Source organism: Musa acuminata, chromosome BXJ1-3 (genome assembly GCF_036884655.1).
Source record: "Musa acuminata AAA Group cultivar baxijiao chromosome BXJ1-3, Cavendish_Baxijiao_AAA, whole genome shotgun sequence".
NCBI lineage: Eukaryota > Viridiplantae > Streptophyta > Magnoliopsida > Zingiberales > Musaceae > Musa > Musa acuminata.
Genome location: NC_088329.1, coordinates 12766857 through 12784585, shown reverse-complemented (window position 1 = coordinate 12784585; position 17729 = coordinate 12766857). Strand labels below are relative to the sequence as shown.

Below are 17729 nucleotides of genomic sequence, written 5' to 3'. Positions count from 1 at the left end.
TCGTACCCTGCTGTGGCATCCACCAGCTGATCTACTCTCGGGAGTGGATAGCAATCTTTAGGGCATGCTCGGTTGAGATCGGTGTAGTCAACACACATCCTCCAACTCTCGTTGTGTTTCTTAACAAGGACTACATTTGACAACCACCGGGGATATTTCATCTCGGTTATGAATCCAACCTCTCTAAGGCGATCTACTTCATCATTGATTGTCTTCTGTCGGTCGGGGGTGAACTTCCTCGGCTTCTACTTCACCGACCGAGCCTCAGGGTGGATGTTGAGGTGGTGTTGGGTCATTTCCTAGTCGATCCCTGGCATGTCTTTTGAGGACCATACGAACACATCAGCATTTCTCTTCAGGAAGTCGATGAGCTAGAGCTGGTTTGCTTCGGGGAGTGTCGTCTTGACTTTCACGGTCATGTCGGGTCGGTCCCTCTTCAAAGGTACCTTGGCGAGTTGTTTAGGTGGCTCCAGGTGCGTTGGTGTCCTGGCTTCCTCACGGGGACCGAGGGCTTGGCGGGGGTGCGACTTCTCCGGAAGAGTGACCGCTGTAAGGTAGCACTGCCTTGATTCTCCCGGATAACTTCGGGATTCCCTAACCTTTGCTGAAGTCGAAAATTTGATGGCCCGGTGGTAAGTGGAGACCATCGCTTTTAGTTTGTTGAGTGTCAGGCAGCCAAGGATGACATTGTAGGCCGATTGCAGGTCGACTACCATGAAGGTAGTCATCATTATTTTGGCTCTCGGTCCTTCCCCGATTGTAACGGGGAGGATGGTGGTTCCGAGCGGGGAGATGGAATCCCCCATGAATCCGATGAGTGTCGACGCCATGGGAGTGAGGTCCTCATTAGTTAGGCTGAGCTTCTTGAAGGTGTCGAGGTACAACATGTCGGTAGAGCTCATGATGTCGACCATCACTCTTTTTACCCGGGAATTAGCGATCTGGATGGAGATCACCAAAGTGTTGTCGTGGTGGGAGCGTTTGACCTCTTCGGTTCCGAAGGTGATTTCGGGCTCGAACTCGGGTCTGGGGCCCTTTTCCACCATGCTACAGGCGTAGGCCTTCCTCACCGCCGAGCTACTACCACCAGCCACTGGTCCACCAGTAATGACGTTGATTTGTTTCTCGACTAGACCCCTGGGACGCGGGGATGCTTCTTTTGGTTCCTTGAGGTAGCGCCCGAGGTGACCTCTCCGGATTAGTTCTTCAATCTGATTTCGGAGGTCATGGTAGTCTTCCATATCATGGTCATAGTCCTAATAGAACCTGCAATATTTAAATCAGTCTTTATGAGTAGCCTTCAAGGGGTTGGGTTGTCATAGGAGGCCTTTCTCCTTGATCTGAAGAAAGATCTCGGTATGAGAAGTGTTTAGAGGCAGAGGCGAGGGCCTCAGGAGTAACTGCTCGGGTCAGTCGGGCCTCCTACGGGGCTGCACCGGTGGTGCCGAAGTCGTTCCTCGGGCTGGCTTCACTCTCGGCCTCTTGCTATTCTCGCTCCTTCCTGCTATTAGGGCTTCAACGGCAATATACTGGTTGGCACGTTGAAGCATCTCGGGGATAGTTGCGAGTGGCTTCTCAATTAGTGACTAGAAGAACCTCGAGGGTCTCAGGCCCATCAAAAATACCTGCAAGATCAAAGAGGGATGGGCATTTGGGAACCCCTGAATTTCAGTGGCAAAGTGCGCCACGAACTGTGAGAGTAATTCATCTTCGCATTGGGATAACACGAGCAACATGGCCATAGAAGGCCGGGGTCATACTCTAGCCAGGAATTTTTGCTCGAACTCCCTTGCGAGCTGATCAAAGGAAGAGATCGAGGATGGCCGTAATCAGTTGAGCCACACTGGCCCTCTGAAGGTGGTCAGGAATGCCCAACACATCAGGGCATCGGAGGTGCCGTAAAGGGCCATTTGTGCCCTAAATGTGGTGACATGTTCCGTGGGGTTAGAGTCATCATCGTATGTTTCCAACACTGGGAGTACGAAATTGAGCGACACAGGCTTGTCTTGGATTTCCTAGGTGAATGGGGATCCACCCGAGCTACCGTCGCCCGACTCGTCACGCGACTTCTGGAACTCATGTTGGAACTTGTCTAGTCATCGGTTGACCACGGACAGCTGGACCCTAAATGAGTCATCCGCCGAGTCTGATGATAAGGTATCGGGCTCGGGGGGGCGGGGGGTGGTGGACCGCTCTACTCAGGGAGGTTTCTCGAGTTTGCTATCTGCTCTCGGGCTTCTCTTATCTCGACTTGTTCCCTATTCGGCCTCTGCTGTGTTGGGTTAGTCGGAGGAGTCGTTAGCTACACGATCTACGGGATGAGCAGTACAATTGTTTGCATCATTCCCACCAAGGTTTGTATCTGCTTGGCCAAGCCCAGGAATGCCTCGAGCGAAATGACCGAGGGTCCTGCAGCATATCCAGGGGGAGAGAGCCCTGGATCGTTGAACATACGCTAGTAGTGATCTAGCGTCGGAGCCAGAATCCCCCCGTCCCTGAGGATAGGGAAGGGCTGATCGCCGAGTTCGAAAGGGGGCTAATCAGGTGGTAGCTCTCCCTCAGGGGGAACTCCTACGAGGTGCTCCTGCGACATCGGCCCTCCTTCTAGCGCCAAAAATGTTAGTGAACTGATGCACCATGGTCGATGAGTCAGCACGGTTTGGTCCACAGGTCGATGTCGGGAGTTCGTGATCGATTGGGCAAGACGTCGAGGGTGGTTTCGTTCGCAAGTTGGGGTGCCGACGCTATCTAAGGGGAGGCGCTTCTCAGTCGGGGCACTGGCGTCGTCTTCGGGGAGGGCGTCTCTTGATCAGGGTAGTTGCACTTCCGAGGGTGGCAGCGCTCTTGCACAGAAGGCCCTCGTCGGGAAGTTCCTGATTTTGGCCCCTCGATGACTAAGTTAGTGGTTGGTTCTCCTTTTTTTTTTCTCTCCCCTAGCCAGATGTTGGTCAGGGGCTTTTATACTACTATGCGAGGACCGGTCATACACGGGTTTGGCGCGGTGACCGATCCCCAAAGGGCGAGGTGGTACCTTTGTGCGACCGCCGTCTTGGAATGCACGGAACAGTGCCAGGCGGCGCTGTCCCAAGCTTTTTGGGATGGGACGTATTGAGGGGTGCCTCGGCATGGCTTCAAGGAGGCTTCTCAACTGTCTGTTCTCGGGCTTCTCTTATCTCGACTTGTTCCCTATTCGGCCTCTGCTATGTTGGGTCAATCGGGGGAGCCGCTAACTGCACGATCTGCGGGATGAGCGGCACAATTATTTGCATCATTCCTATCAAGGTTCGTATTTGCTTGGCCAGGCCGAGGAACGCCTCGGGCGGAACGACCGAGGGTCCTGCAGCATATCCAGGGAGAGAGAGCCCTGGATCGTTGAACAGACACTAGTAGTGATCCAGCGTCGGAGCCGGAATCCCCCCGTCCTTGAGGATAGGGAGGGGCTGATCACTGAGTCCGAAAGGGGGGCGGTCAGGTGGTAGCTCTCCCTCGAGGGGAACTCCTACGAGGTGCTCCTGCGACATCGACCCTCCTTCTAGCGCCAAAAATGTTAGTAAACTGATGTGCCGTGGTCGATGAGTCAACACGGCTTGGTCCACAGGTCGACGTCGGGAGTTCGCGATCGGTTGGGTAAGGCACCAAGGGTGGCTTCGTCTGTAAGTCGGGGTGTCGACGCTGTCTGAGGGGAGGTGCTTCTCAGTTAGGACACTAGTGTCGTCTTCGAGGAGGGCATCTCTTGGTCGAGGTAGTCGCACTTCCAAGGGTGGTAGCGCTCCTGCATAGAAGGCCCTCGTCGGGGAGTTCCCGATTTTGGCTCTTCGATGACTAAGTTAGAGGTTGATTCTCCTTTTTTTTTTCTCTCCCCTGGCTACATGCTGGTTAGTGGCTTTTATCCTACTATGCGAGGATCGGTCATACGTGGGTTTGGTGCGGTGACCGATCCCCGAGGGGCGAGGTGGTACCTTTGTGTGGCCACCGTCCTGTAATGTGCGGAACGACACCAGGCGACGTCGTCCCGAGCTTTCTATGATGAGACATACTGAGAGGTGCCTCGGCATGGCTTCGGACTCGGCCTATGGGCATCCCTTCATGCCGATGTGGCAGGGGCGTGGATGGTAACGTGGCTAGAGTCTAAAATATATCTTATCAAGTATCATCTCCGAGACAGAATGATGCAGAGCTGTTCATTCTCCAAGAACATGAAAAACAAATAGTCAAATGAAAGAACAGTCAAGTTATTTTACAGTCAAACTTCAACTGTATATTCATTTTAATGTCAACCCCATGGGCATCTGTACATTTTACACAGGCTGACTAGTTCCCACTTCTACTCATGAAACTACCAATGCACAGCACACTAGTTGCTCTTCTTCGACCAAGATGTTGGATCAGTCGTTCCCATGGTGTTCGACTGTTCTGGTATCAAAGATGGTTGACCAGTATCAAGAGATGAAGCAGGAGCAGCACCGGCTTCCCGCTCCACCGCTGCCGCCGAGATCGACGACAGTAGTGGGGGACTTGCACGGGGCCGAAGCTGGTAGCCATGGCCGACGACGAAAGGTTTCTTCCGGTCTACCAGATCGTATATGCTCATGATCTGTGCTTCGGTGCGCAAAGGGGCGGTGATGTTTCTGATGTCATGTATGCTCGGGCGGCGCTTCCCCACCTTGCGTGCGTGTTCCATGCGGTTGAAGTACTTCTGGGCATGGCTGGCGACCTGCGTTGGGGTTCTGGTGGTGACGAAGTACTTAGCGATGTTCTTCCAATCACCTCTCCCATACACGTTCAACCCCATGAGGAACAGCCTGTGCAATAGCAGAACCGAACACTGTATGGCTTCTCTTTGGGAAGAAAGATAGCAGTGAAATCTTTGCAGATAGATAAATAGAAGATCTTTTACCGTAGCAATTGGTGATTACAGCGAAGTGCTTTTAATTAATACCCACCTAAGATGCTATCTAAAGAATCGATTTGTGAGAATAAACAGGATTTGAGAGTCAAATTTCAGCATTAACATACATCCAAAGACTCATATATGAGGGATAGAAATTTGAAACATATAATGAACATGTAGATGGTTAATTTCCTCTTTACAAAAGAAAGAAAAAGAAATCATATTATATATGACTAAAAAGAAAATATATATTTTTTCCATTGTGATACAAAGAATTCAAAAAGAAATCCACTCGTATCTATCAAAAAAAATCCCATTTAATAGTTCATCCACTAGAATGCATGCACTTTGCTCGAGAACTTGGATTCATGCAGCAAAGAATGCATCTCAAGTTAATTAGGGCTGAATCCAATCGAACGGATTAAGAAGCAGCAAACCTGTGCTCCTCCTCGGTCCAATTCACCCCCTTCCTGGATGCAGGTTCTGCAACCCTAAGTAGCCTTCTTGTCCCTCCCCGCACCAACCTCTCTAAATGTTGTTTCTCAGAGTCAGTATCGAGAGCCATCATATTCTCCACATATCCCGAGAACACTACTCCAGCTGTTTGATCCATGGCCTCAGACGAGGACGTTCCTGATCCATGCACTGCAGGCAAGGGAAACTCTAGGTCTCCATCCATCTTGTTCTTCTCAGAGTCTGTGTACTGATGCTCCATGTAGCGTCCAGATTCTATCAAGTCGATATCCATCACAAGATCAATGTAATGGTCCCTCACCTGGTCGATGGTCTTTGAAGGGAGAATCTCTGTTAGCTGTTCGAGCCAGTCGGGGCCATCGAGGTTGAGCTCTGCAAGTGCATTCTCAAACGTATTGTTCTCCAAGAAGGTCCAGTCTCCATTCTTGGAGAAGGACATTGGGGAAGCAGACGTTCTTCTTCGGTTTCCTCACCAGGATTCAAGTTCGATCTCTTATGGAGCTTGCTGGCAACAAGACGAAGGCTTTTATATAGAGCATTGGCTCTCTTCGAGGCAGGTCGCCAGGTGGATGAACAAAACGAAGAAATCTGTGTACGTACGTACGTAGGATTTTACTTGTCAGAATATAGTTTTTCTTTTACGTGTTTTCCTTCAAATGAGCAAGAAACATCAAACATTTTACTGCAAATAATTCTGATAATAACATATAAATTAATTGCACATGAGTAAGAGTTGATATATATTTGAAGACGATGAATAAACATCAAAGAATCAATTTTATGGACTTTCTTCTCTGACAGGAAATAGAAACCGTGTGCGGAGGAGATCTTTTCCACCTTTTCTTTCTGAGAAAAGAACAACGGAAGAAAGCTAGACTTGACAGATGAAGACAAAACAAAACAAGTACATTCATCCCCCTCCATCAAAAGTGACAAAAGAGAAGGTTGGTCGGTCGGTGGGAATCGGCCATGCTTGAAGCTGTAAATTACAATCCCCCGTAACAGGGCATGCAGGTGTTTGCTTCTCTGTACTGACAAGGAGATGGAGGTATTGCTAGCCATGGGGGACAAGCGGAAGCGGCGTTTCTAAGGGTTTCATCCTTCAAGTGTTTGGTGGTTGAAGCTGGTTTTGCACGCATGGAATGGCACTGCAGGATCGCAGCATAAACTAATATTAAACCAAAAGGATCATATGATAATCTTATGCACATCAAAATAATAATGTTAAAGAGGGACGGAGTGTGTTTTGACTACATGAAAAGAATAAATGTTGGACTGGACCGGGCTGGGCTCAGGAAATTAAGGTGGTCTTGGGATATGTAGATCGGGCTTGTTCTCATTGCCGATGCCGTTGATTTGTAATCTCTCTGCAGTTTCAGTTTTCTAATCAGTCAGTCAGCTGTGAAAAGATTGGAAGATGCAGTAATGAAAGCTTCCAGTTTCATCTGGGAAGATGCAACAGTTTTCTATTGATTCCCACCTCCCCCGATTGGCTCCGATAGGTACTCGTTGAGACATGGAAGCCTGACTCCTCCAATAAACAAACAGATGAGCTTCTCCTCGCAACTACGGCTGCATTATGAAGCACACATGCACACCTCCAGGACTAATGTTTAGGAGTAGAACCAGAAAACAAAGTCCATGATTGATGTGTCTCCACCTGGCCAGTAATAGTTCACTATGATTACATTGGGTGATGTGTATGAGATTCTGTGTCTGCAAACACATGGTGGATCGATCTCACAAGGAAACAAGGAGAAAATATCCTCTCCATCTGATCCATGGTCTCGTAGATGATCACTGGTACCCCAACAAGTGCTCATGTTGCTGCTGCTGCTGCTGGGTATGAGCAAATTAAGTTTCAGCCATGTTCCTTGTTCCACGATCGAAGCCATTTTGGAGTTCGGGAAGAACCCCTTGCAGTAGCATCCAACGTGATCGATCAAGACCGAGTAAAATATTTCCTGGAGGAGATTTGTGATCATGCCACGTGAAATAAGAATCGAAAAAGAATTATGAGTAAATTGAGATGGAGTGATCGATAATGTCACTGACACACATTAAAAGCAGTTCTTTAAGGGAGAACAAAAGGATGCGTGAGTCAGTCTTTCTTGCTTTCCCTTTTCTCTTCCTTTCTGTGCACTTAAAGACAGTGGAGTGCAAGAACTGGTTTCTGATGTCTTGAAAACAAGAGCTAGATTTAGCATGAGATCATTATAGAATGATGACCATGAAGAGTTTGCAGAACACAAAAAAGCTGCACCTCTATCTTGATTTCAAGATTTATTCATTATTGTTAATTTTTGAGTTCCGCTACATTTTATTAAAATCTTAAGGTTTTTTTTTCCCCTTCAGAATACTCATTAATCTTTATCAATTAAAGATTTTTTTGATGTGGATATGCTTCAATTAATGTAATTAATATCATATTAAAGAAATATTTGATCTCAATTATTTTCCTTTAACATTAAAAAAAGAAGGGAGAAAAGGTAAGCAAGAAAGTGATCTCGATTGGAATTTAACATCATCCATCTGTGCCCGGACTTGTTCTTGCAGCTGTTGGCTTCTTAGATCACTGGAATTCCCACAACAAATCAAGCTAACTGTAATCCTAGTTGGAATTTAGATTTCTCACGTTAGAATCATGTAAATAATATCAAACCACTAATTTTCTACATGTCTGACTTCCTCAAAGATTATCAAGAACAAAAAAAAAAAAACTGTTATCCAAGAAGAAATTTGCTTTTTTTTTTGTCAAAAATATCTAAAATAATGTGCTCCCAAAAAGTGTCTTACTTAACAAGTTATACAAAAAAAAAAGTTGACTTTTTGCATCAAAAATATGAATAATACAGTGGGCTACAGCAGGTTTCTTATGGTTCCAAAAGTTTTCTGGCTTCTCAAGTTGTCAAGGAAGAGCACTTTTTAGGGTTTGCCAAAAGGTAAACGAAACCTTCTGATAACTGCATCACCTCAAGCTTCTTATCCTTCTCATCCAACCCAAACCAAAGCAGAACTTTGACTAGATTAAGCTACTGTCTCAGCTGAAACCTATCTAAACAAAATAAGATCCTCCAGTGCATCAACAGCGAGATCAAACTCGACCTGAAGAATCATATAGTCAGATCTATCTTGTCTGGAACTTGTAACTCTCAAAACTCCTTGATGGAAGAGCATGATGCTGCAGGTGGAAAGGAAGCATGGTGACAACTACTTGGGGGGCCACTAAGTCAAGTTCGTTCTCCTTGACAGAACCTTTATGGATCACATTTTTGGCATCTATGCATGTTGTGGTTCAGTAATGATGTAAAGACTACAGGAAATAAACACACAAGTCTCTCCTCATGATCCACCCTCTCATATTTGGGGATGTCAAAAGGTGTTCATGAAGAAGAAGAAGAAGAAGTGGACTTTGATAGGGTTTTTGATGGAAACTTGTGAAGTAGATGATGTTATTCGTTATCCAGTAGATGCAATTAAAAACAAGATATGCTTCACCACGAAGTTTATCTTTCCCAATATTTTATGTTTTTTTTTTTTTGGCTAAGGAATTCTATGGTATAAATTATTGTCGAGATAATATGCTTGACATATGTACACTTTGGTCTTATCTTGGATTACATACATATTGTTGTAAAGCACATTATAATTTATATATACATATATATAATATTATTATATAAAATGATATACATGATGTTCAAGAGACACATCAATCACTTTGTACAATAATAATACACTAATTAATCTAAAAATTTACATTGTATATAAATTAGATATATTTCAAACATAACTTGTTCGACACTTGTGCAGATTTATCATGCGAGGAGAATATAGAAGTACATAATCTACGTGCCGTATCAATCATCCGCATCATAAATCACGGGAAGTACACGTAAGGCCTATATGGACAATGTTTTTATTTATTTATTGTTTGAATAATTTTTTTATATTAAATAATAATAAAAATATTAGACTCCAACTTTGTTTTGTTTCTTAATGCATGTAGGTGGGACATCTAAACATGATATTGATAATTAGGAACAACCAAATAAGCACCACATCAGATTTGTCCTTTATTATTGGTATTGGTATTGGTATTGGTATTGGATATTTCAGTATCAGCACCACGCGCAGTCTGTCTTTATTCAAATATTGGTGCTGAGCATGATGAATTTGAACAATAAGAATAAATTTAATCTAAATAATATTGATTTCAGTATCTTAATTTAGAACAATTAAATTGGTTTAAATGGGTGGATAGATTTTTTATAACTATTTTTTTACAAAATTATTAAATATAAATAGTATTTTAATTCTTCATATTTTCATTTAATAATTTGTTTATTAGTCGTCACTCAAATCATATTTAATATAACATTTTTTAGGAATATAAAGAAGCTTATTAGTCTTAGAATGCCTATCTATATAATGGACGAGAAGGGAAGAGCTCCCCAGGGCACAATCATCTCCGGGGTCTCGATTCAACCCCGCCCGCCTCCTCCTCCTTTCTCTCTCTCTCTCTCTCTCTCTCTCTCTCTCTCTCTTCCTTTCGCGGTCATTCCGATCACGTTGGTTTGATCAATGAAATAAGAAAAAAAAGGTGTACTTTTGATGATGAGTGGGAATCCATCATAACAAAGGCATCTTTTGGAGCATAGACAGATTTGACAATGACTGTCATGCTTCACCGATAACTGTAAGCATTCTTTTCTCTTCTAGGTTTGTTCTTGTGTCTTTTGTACTGCTTATTTCTTGAGTATGGAGTTCTTTCTTAGGATCCCAGAGAGGAGGCGAGGTAGAGACGCCGGGAACTTTGTAGCCGATCCGTAGGTCGAAAACACCCATTGTGGTTTGTCATTGAGGTCGAAACTTCTCCGCGGCATTGGTATGTTTTAGACGTTTTCTGTTGCGATCTTTTATTAGTATATCTTCGTATTCGAAGAATATTTGATAAGTTGCTGGAGAAAGTTGAGATCTTGGCTCGTTTCTCATCGGAACTCGTCATAAAGCTGCGATCTTCGGGGTGTAGGGTAACGAGGAAATGTAGGCAATGCCCTGCTTGCTATTTTCCTCGATTTTTTTTCTTTTCCTTTTTGTCAGCAAATTGGTCTTTTATCAAAAGTATATTTGTCATTTTTCTGCCAAGATTGACTCCCTGTCCGACAACAAATACTTTAGGAGCTTTCTGTGAAATCCACGAGGCAGATCTGCTCTTGATCTAGAGTGGTTTTTTGGGGCTTCTCATGGTTGATTCTTCTTCTTTCGATCACCATGTGTAACATGTTTCGTTCAGTTGTCCCCTAACTTCATTGTATTTCTGGATTTTCCAAGAAAACATGATTAAGTGAATAAGTGGTATGCTTCTGCTGAAATATGGTACACTCAATGCTGAATTATGGATTAGGTCTTCTTTGTTATAATCTAATGCTTGTTGAAACTCAACATGAGTTCCTTCTGTTCAGAGCTTGTTTTGAGTTGAAAGCTTAATTTGATTTGCCTATAGCCTTGCATCATTGTGGCAAATCTCTTTACCCTGATCGATTTATATTATTGCTGGTTTTGAATGGTCATTTGATGTTAGGCTGCAGGTCTATATACAGTGAAGTGTAAGTGCATCATAGGGAGAAAATGCAGGGAGCTGTTTTGGTCGCCATTGCTGCTGCAATTGGCAATATGTTGCAGGGATGGGATAATGCTACCATAGCAGGTAAATCACTTTCAGTGCTTTTTTTTAAACTTGTTAGGTGAATATTTAGGACTGAAAAGCTGAAAGTATGATACTGGGTTCTGCATGTAGATATCAAAGATTTATTTTAGCAAAGATGATCGACGATGCATCTCATCTAACACGCTAGCACCTTTTCTGTATTTTTGCTCCTTCAGTTTTCTTTAATCTTGTTAACGACCACGAGTATGATTTCACTTGTTTACATGCATCCATTTTGTACAGGTGCTGTTCTTTACATAAAGAGGGAATTTAAGTTGGAGGGCCAGCCTACTATTGAGGGACTAATTGTGGCCATGTCACTTATTGGTGCCACTATCATTACAACATTCTCAGGAGCAGTGTCAGATTGGATTGGTAGACGGCCCATGTTAATTATCTCATCGGTGCTCTACTTTATTAGTGGTCTGATAATGTTTTGGTCTCCAAATGTATATATGCTGCTCTTGGCAAGGCTTATAGATGGATTTGGAATTGGTTTGGCAGTCACACTAGTTCCAGTGTACATATCTGAGACGGCCCCATCTGAGATAAGGGGTTTGTTAAATACTCTTCCACAGTTCACGGGCTCTGGAGGAATGTTTCTTTCATATTGCATGGTTTTTGCAATGTCATTAAATATCCGACCTGACTGGCGATTGATGCTTGGAGTTCTCTCTGTTCCTTCTCTTTTATATTTTGTGCTGACTGTATTCTTCCTGCCTGAATCACCGAGATGGCTTGTTAGCAAAGGGCGAATGAAGGAGGCCAAACAAGTTTTACAGAGGTTACGCGGAAGAGAAGATGTCTCAGGTTTGTTTTAAGATAGTATGCTTTCAAAACAAATTTTGATGAGCAACCACATAGAGTTTATGGTTGTAATTTCTGCTCTTCGCTACTGCTCAATTTCCATGTACAAACATTTTATACTACTGCTGCGCCTCCATGTATAAGATTTTATGCTGGGGGACACTGCTCAACTAATGATGGTCTCCCTTTTTTTTAATTTTTGCTAAAACAGAAATATGTATGATGGTCTCCTTTTTATTATCTCAAACTACACACCTTATACTACACATTGTGAAGATAAACATCCTGAATTCTGAAGTTACTCTAATAATTTTTTTGCTACTATCTTTTCATAAGCTTATTTATCTGAAGTCTTTTCTCTAAGATAGCATTTCTGTAGTTCCATTACTTAAAAAGAGTTCATCTGTTTAATGATGTGTATTTGGTCTTTGATGATCTAGTTTGCTTGCATTAGTAGGTTTCTTAATCAACGTGTTCATGGAATTTGGTTAGTAGAAAATCAGTGGAACAGTAGTTAGCAATTATTTGTATCTTTGTCTTGGCTAATGCATGCTGTAAGCAAAAGGATTAGCATCTCGAGCAAGATATTAATATCAATGTCAGGTCCTCAGAGATTTTTCTTGTTAATGAACTTGTTTGTATCTTAGTGGACTCCCTTGTTTGCTTGCTTCATTAAATTTGACTTTGATATGAGATTCAGAGGAAGGTAAGCTGTTTCAGCGGGATAAAATGAATTTGACTTTTTGATCATGTCTGTGTTATTGCTAGGTTATGCATTTGCAAGTTGCTTGTTTTTGAATGTGCTTTGTATGGGCTGCAGCCCAGCAAAGAGAACTTCTATTTCTGAGTCTATGAAGCAGCCCTTTTCATCATCTAATTTCAGGGTTGGTCATCATTTAAATTATTTCCTCATGCATTTATCTCATACTGTCCCCTTGATCGGGAACCTTGCCACGAATGGTGCTTCTGATAACTAACTCTAAAATAATTATGAGAAAATCTTCTATATTAAATTTATGACCTGATCACTCTTTAGTAGCAATCATGTCTGGTATGTCTTCTTGAGCTACTGGTCTGGGTAGCAATCTCATTATCTTTATTGGAACCATGGTTCGTCTTATTGGTCCATATCGGTATACCAACCAGCTATCAGTACGGTACATATCGAGCTGTATCAAGCCGTACCGATTATACCAACACATGGTACATAGGGGTGTATCAATGTACCACCCATACCAGTTCTCTATCGAACCAGTACATGCCACCTATACTGAGCGGTACGGCGAACCTTGGTTGAAACCAACAAAAAACCCTTAGAGAAGAACAGAGACTTCAAACAAAGTAATAGATGACCGCTGTCATTTGTATGCTGCAATATGCTTTATGGATTCTCATTTATATCTCTAGCTCTCTTATCTCATATAATTCTCATGCAACATCACCTAATGCACTAGAATACATACCAGCAAAATCAGCCTTACGCTCTTGGGTGATCTGTCATTCATATTTTATATGGTCCTTGTCCCTAATGGACCTCAATCACTGACCTCTTACCACCCTCCTCAGCTTTCAGTGGTATCTCATCCACGTTGCTTCCCTTGTTGCATCCCCTAGTTCAATTATCTTTTTCCTATTAAATAATGTCAATAGACTGTTAAATGTGTAAGAACCTTATCTTCACTCCTGTTCATGCTATCTGGAACATGGAATGTTCTGAATTGTGATACAAGTGCAGGTACAATGTAAAACAATTGGTTAAGATACATGGATCAAAAACAATAACGGTAAAGGACATGAAACTTGAGACATCAATGGTGATTTTCTCATCTTGTGATTTTGTTTCCTCAATTTTTGATGGTCCAAATTGTGCACTGTAGAGATGCATGATGCACAAGTATCATGATTTATGATGGGGAGTTTGGAACAAGTTTAAGGGGCCATGATCAATATCGTGTACTATAGCGATCCATGAAGCACAAGTATCATGAATTAGGATGGGGAGTTTGGATCAAATTTAAGGGGATTTGAATGATTTCAGTAACTATATTCCTTTTTATGAAGTAGCTATATATCAGCTTCAATGGGTTTCATAGTTAATTTGCCTAGCTTCTCCTTTTGCTAGTTGCAATTTAACATGTAAGACATGTGCTAATTTTCTTTATTTCAGGAGAAATGGCTCTTCTTGTTGAAGGTTTAAGAGTAAGTACAGATACAACCATTGAAGAGTATATAATTGGCCCTGCAAATGAGCTCCCTGATGAACAGGATTCAACTGCCGAAAAGGACAAGATCATGTTGTATGGTCCACAACAAGGCCTCTCATGGGTTGCACAGCCAGTTACAGGACCAAGTCTTCTTGGAAGTGCATTTGGTCTCATATCACGCCAGGGAAGCATTGTAAATCAGAGCATCCCTCTTATGGATCCTCTAGTTACTCTTTTTGGAAGTGTCCATGGAAAGCTACCCGAAATGGGAAGCATGAGAAGTATTTTGTTCCCCAATTTCGGTAGCATGTTTAGTGTGGTGGAGAATCATCCAAAAGCTGAGCAATGGGATGAGGAAATTGGTCATCAGGATGGTGTGGATTATGTCTCTGATGGTGCAGGAGGTGATTCCGATGATAATTTGCACACTCCATTGCTCTCTCGCCATGGAACAGGCATGGATGGGAATGACATGATACATAACAGCAGTCTTATGCAGGAAAATGTTGGTGAGGCAGTGAGTAGTATGGGCATAGGAGGTGGTTGGCAGTTAGCCTGGAAGTGGACTAACAGAGAGGCTGTAGACGGAACAAAAGAAGGAGGTTTCAAGAGGATTTATTTGCGCCAAGAAGGTGTTGTTGGGTCACAACAAGCTTCCCTTGTCTCAATTCCTGGAGGCAACATCCCAGAAGAAGGTGAATATGTTCAAGCTGCAGCATTAGTAAGCCAACCTGCTCTGTTTTCGAAGGAAGTCATGAGCCAGGATCCAGCTGGGCCAGCAATGGTTCATCCATCCAAGATTGCTGCTGAAGGGCCAATGTGGAGAGTTCTTTTTGAAGCAGGAGTCAGGCATGCATTATTTGTTGGCATTGGGATACAAATTCTTCAGCAGGTAATGAGATGTTATCGTAAACTACAGTTCACTGAAGGAACAGATCGATTCTTTAAAATTGTAGCTTTCATGCAATATAATACGTAATAGAGAAGTTCCCATCCACCTTGTTATATCATCTAAGATATTAATGGAAAATACCTTTTGTAGATGAAAACTCTGAAATTTCCAGTAAAAATATTCTTCCTCTGCATTCCATTAAAATCAGATATTCCTTCTAGATCATCATTGGTTTTAGAAAAGACTGCAATGGTTAACAAGTACAGTTATAGAAAAAGAGAAGACTTCATTGTTCATAGCATCAAGTAGGATGATCCATATTAAGTTGTTTGCAGTAAACTTTAGGATTTTGAGTTTTTTATATTTCTCTTGGTATATTACATGGTTGGAGGCATGTTATTGTTTGGTTTTAAGGGTACGATGTTATGTTGATTCCTAATTGTAATTTGAAATGGCATCAAAGTGTGAAGTTTCTTTGGTCTAGAACAACTTAGAGCTAACTTCTAGAGTATTGTTTCCTGGTTGAGTCTCTATTAAAAAGTCATATCTGACTGGATCATCTGGTTTAGGCCAAAGATATCCATGAATTCCTTAATACTTATATTCAAATACATAAAGTAGTTATAACATCCCTGTCCTAGTTTTGCATGGGATTCATGGTTCACAAATAGTAAATTATTGACTTTTGACTTAAAAAAATTACATTAGAAAAGGAGTCATGGTTCGATTATAAAGTTTCTCTCTGCAAGGTGGGTGACCAGAATATGAGTCATTGAAACAATTTATTTGCTCACAATGGGAAAGTTGTATATATTGGCCATATTCAGATCTCACGATACAGGAGCATCATGCATTAGGCTGCTCTAATTTTATTTGAAAATACCTTTCATGTTTCACCTCCTATGCTACCTGCCAGCTGGAGGATGATTTAATGATACTTGGGTGTGCTTGTTGCACTAGTTATCAAGGCTGACTTTTCGGGAAAAATTATAATTTTAACAAAAAAAATATAAAAGCTATGTAGACAATATATTCACAATAATGACAAATATGATATGATTCTTTGGGGTGTAAACTTTGTCATTAAGTTGATAGATTTAAATTCCCTGTATGATCTTCATGTCTAGGTATATGTGTCAACTTTTAAAGGGTTTGAAAGCTAATATTGAATCAATCTGTAACACTAGTTTTATTTTCCTTGACGAAACGTCGACTGTTGCATATATTCAATTCCCAGAATTAATTATTTTCTTCCTAGTGTCTCACTTTTATCTGAAAACTTGGTTCTTGTTCAGTTTGCTGGCATTAATGGGGTTCTTTATTACACTCCGCAAATTCTTGAGCAAGCTGGTGTTGAAGTTCTTCTTGCAAATCTTGGAATTGGTTCTGATTCAGCATCAATACTTATAAGTGCTCTTACGACTCTGTTGATGCTCCCTTGCATAGCTGTTGCTATGAGGCTCATGGATGTCTCTGGAAGAAGGTAAAGTCTTACATTATCGGTCTTATTTTATCTCCATGGCTATGATACATTTATGTCCATCTTCGCATGCATGTTCTTTGTGACCTTGTCAAGTCTTTGCATTCTGTATTTTTCTAATGTATCATTTCAACGGAATGGGAAGCACAATGTTTTTTGTTTTTAAAAAGGTTATGTTGTTTTCATCTGCGTTTAAATTCTCATACAATTTGTGGGCTGTTATATAACATTTTATTATAAGGAAGCAAAACCGATGTTTACTTTTTTCTCCTTTTTAATGCAGGAGTCTTTTGTTGGCTACAATTCCTGTTTTGATCGTATCACTTGTTGGTCTGGTCCTGACAAACCTTGTGGACCTCGGCTCTGTTGCTCATGCCATCTTCTCAACCATATGTGTTGTGGTTTACTTCTGTTGCTTTGTCATGGGCTTTGGTCCTATTCCCAACATCCTTTGCTCTGAGATTTTTCCAACTCGTGTACGAGGTGTGTGCATAGCGATATGCTCCCTCACCTTCTGGTTTTGCGATATCATTGTTACCTACAGCCTTCCCGTGATGCTGAACACTATTGGTCTTGCTGGGGTGTTTGGGATCTATGCTATCGTCTGTGTCATAGCATTGGTATTTGTCTTCCTCAAGATTCCTGAAACAAAAGGCATGCCCCTTGAAGTCATCATCGAGTTCTTCAATGTTGGATCCAAGCAAGTCGCCAAAACCTAAATGAAAGATGGAAACTGCATCGGCAAAAGCATCCCGGTGAAGAAGTGCACAAATAATACCAAGACCTTCCTTCCAGGCATGTTAACAGTCGGTCAATTTCTGTTCTTGTTGGCATTGAGTTGACTAAAAGCAAAAATCGGTTTCCTTTCACTGCATTGTATTCAGCCTTTCTTTTTTTTTTTTTTCTATGAAATTTCTTGTAACACTCAATATGCAAAATCTTGTTCTTTACAAGGAAAATAATCTGATACAAAGAATCAAAAAAATCCATACCGGTTTATGATGTAATGTGAGTCCTTGATCATCTATGGAAATGTTTGTACTAGTTGTACCATATCTGGTTGAGGATCTCTTTATTTTTTGAGTTTTAAATAATATTTTATTGAGTTTGTCTAATTTAGTAAAAATTAGATAGGAGTTTATTTGATATTTATTTATTAAGAGTCTAAGTTTTGGTGGACTTTTGGTGGAATTTTATAAATAGGGATGTATTTATTTTTTTTTAAGAAATATTATTCTAGTCTTTTAATAAACTCTAGGAGGTCGATTCAC

The 17729-nt window shown here is 41.8% G+C and overlaps 2 protein-coding genes across 4 annotated transcripts; one reads left to right on the top strand and one right to left on the bottom strand.

Annotated features, from left to right (window-relative positions):
- Window positions 1-371: 371 nt before the first annotated feature.
- On the bottom strand, window positions 372-1736 carry LOC135638508 (uncharacterized). Its single transcript, XM_065151638.1, has 2 exons — window positions 1626-1736; window positions 372-1256 (listed from the first exon to the last, which is right to left on the bottom strand). Exons 1-2 carry the CDS (start codon window positions 1734-1736, stop codon window positions 372-374), a joined length of 996 nt encoding a protein of 331 aa, XP_065007710.1.
- Window positions 1737-9818: 8082 nt separating this feature from the next.
- Window positions 9819-17480, top strand: LOC103978221 (monosaccharide-sensing protein 2). 3 transcript variants are annotated; one of them, XM_018822814.2, is made up of 7 exons: window positions 9819-10064; window positions 10144-10253; window positions 10957-11075; window positions 11319-11885; window positions 14050-14978; window positions 16274-16461; window positions 16742-17480. In XM_018822814.2, exons 3-7 carry the CDS (start codon window positions 10997-10999, stop codon window positions 17175-17177), a joined length of 2199 nt encoding a protein of 732 aa, XP_018678359.2. In that variant the 5' UTR covers window positions 9819-10064; window positions 10144-10253; window positions 10957-10996; the 3' UTR covers window positions 17178-17480. The 3 variants fall into 3 exon arrangements, with proteins under 3 accessions (XP_018678359.2, XP_009392211.2, XP_018678360.2); XM_009393936.3 differs by having other exon boundaries at window positions 10950-11075; XM_018822815.2 differs by lacking the exon at window positions 10144-10253 and having other exon boundaries at window positions 10950-11075.
- The last annotated feature ends 249 nt before the right edge of the window (window positions 17481-17729 follow it).

Excerpts from the sequence above, each read along its gene's own strand:
- LOC135638508 (XM_065151638.1), bottom strand. The coding sequence starts at position 1,736 with ATGTTGCTCGTGTTATCCCAATGCGAAGATGAATTACTCTCACAGTTC. Across the intron at positions 1,257-1,625 it reads ATCCCTCTTTGATCTTGCAG|GACTATGACCATGATATGGA; the intron begins GTATTTTTGATG and ends AGGTTCTATTAG.
- LOC103978221 (XM_018822815.2), top strand. The coding sequence starts at position 10,997 with ATGCAGGGAGCTGTTTTGGTCGCCATTGCTGCTGCAATTGGCAATATG. Across the intron at positions 11,076-11,318 it reads GGATAATGCTACCATAGCAG|GTGCTGTTCTTTACATAAAG; the intron begins GTAAATCACTTT and ends CATTTTGTACAG. Across the intron at positions 14,979-16,273 it reads GGATACAAATTCTTCAGCAG|TTTGCTGGCATTAATGGGGT; the intron begins GTAATGAGATGT and ends GTTCTTGTTCAG.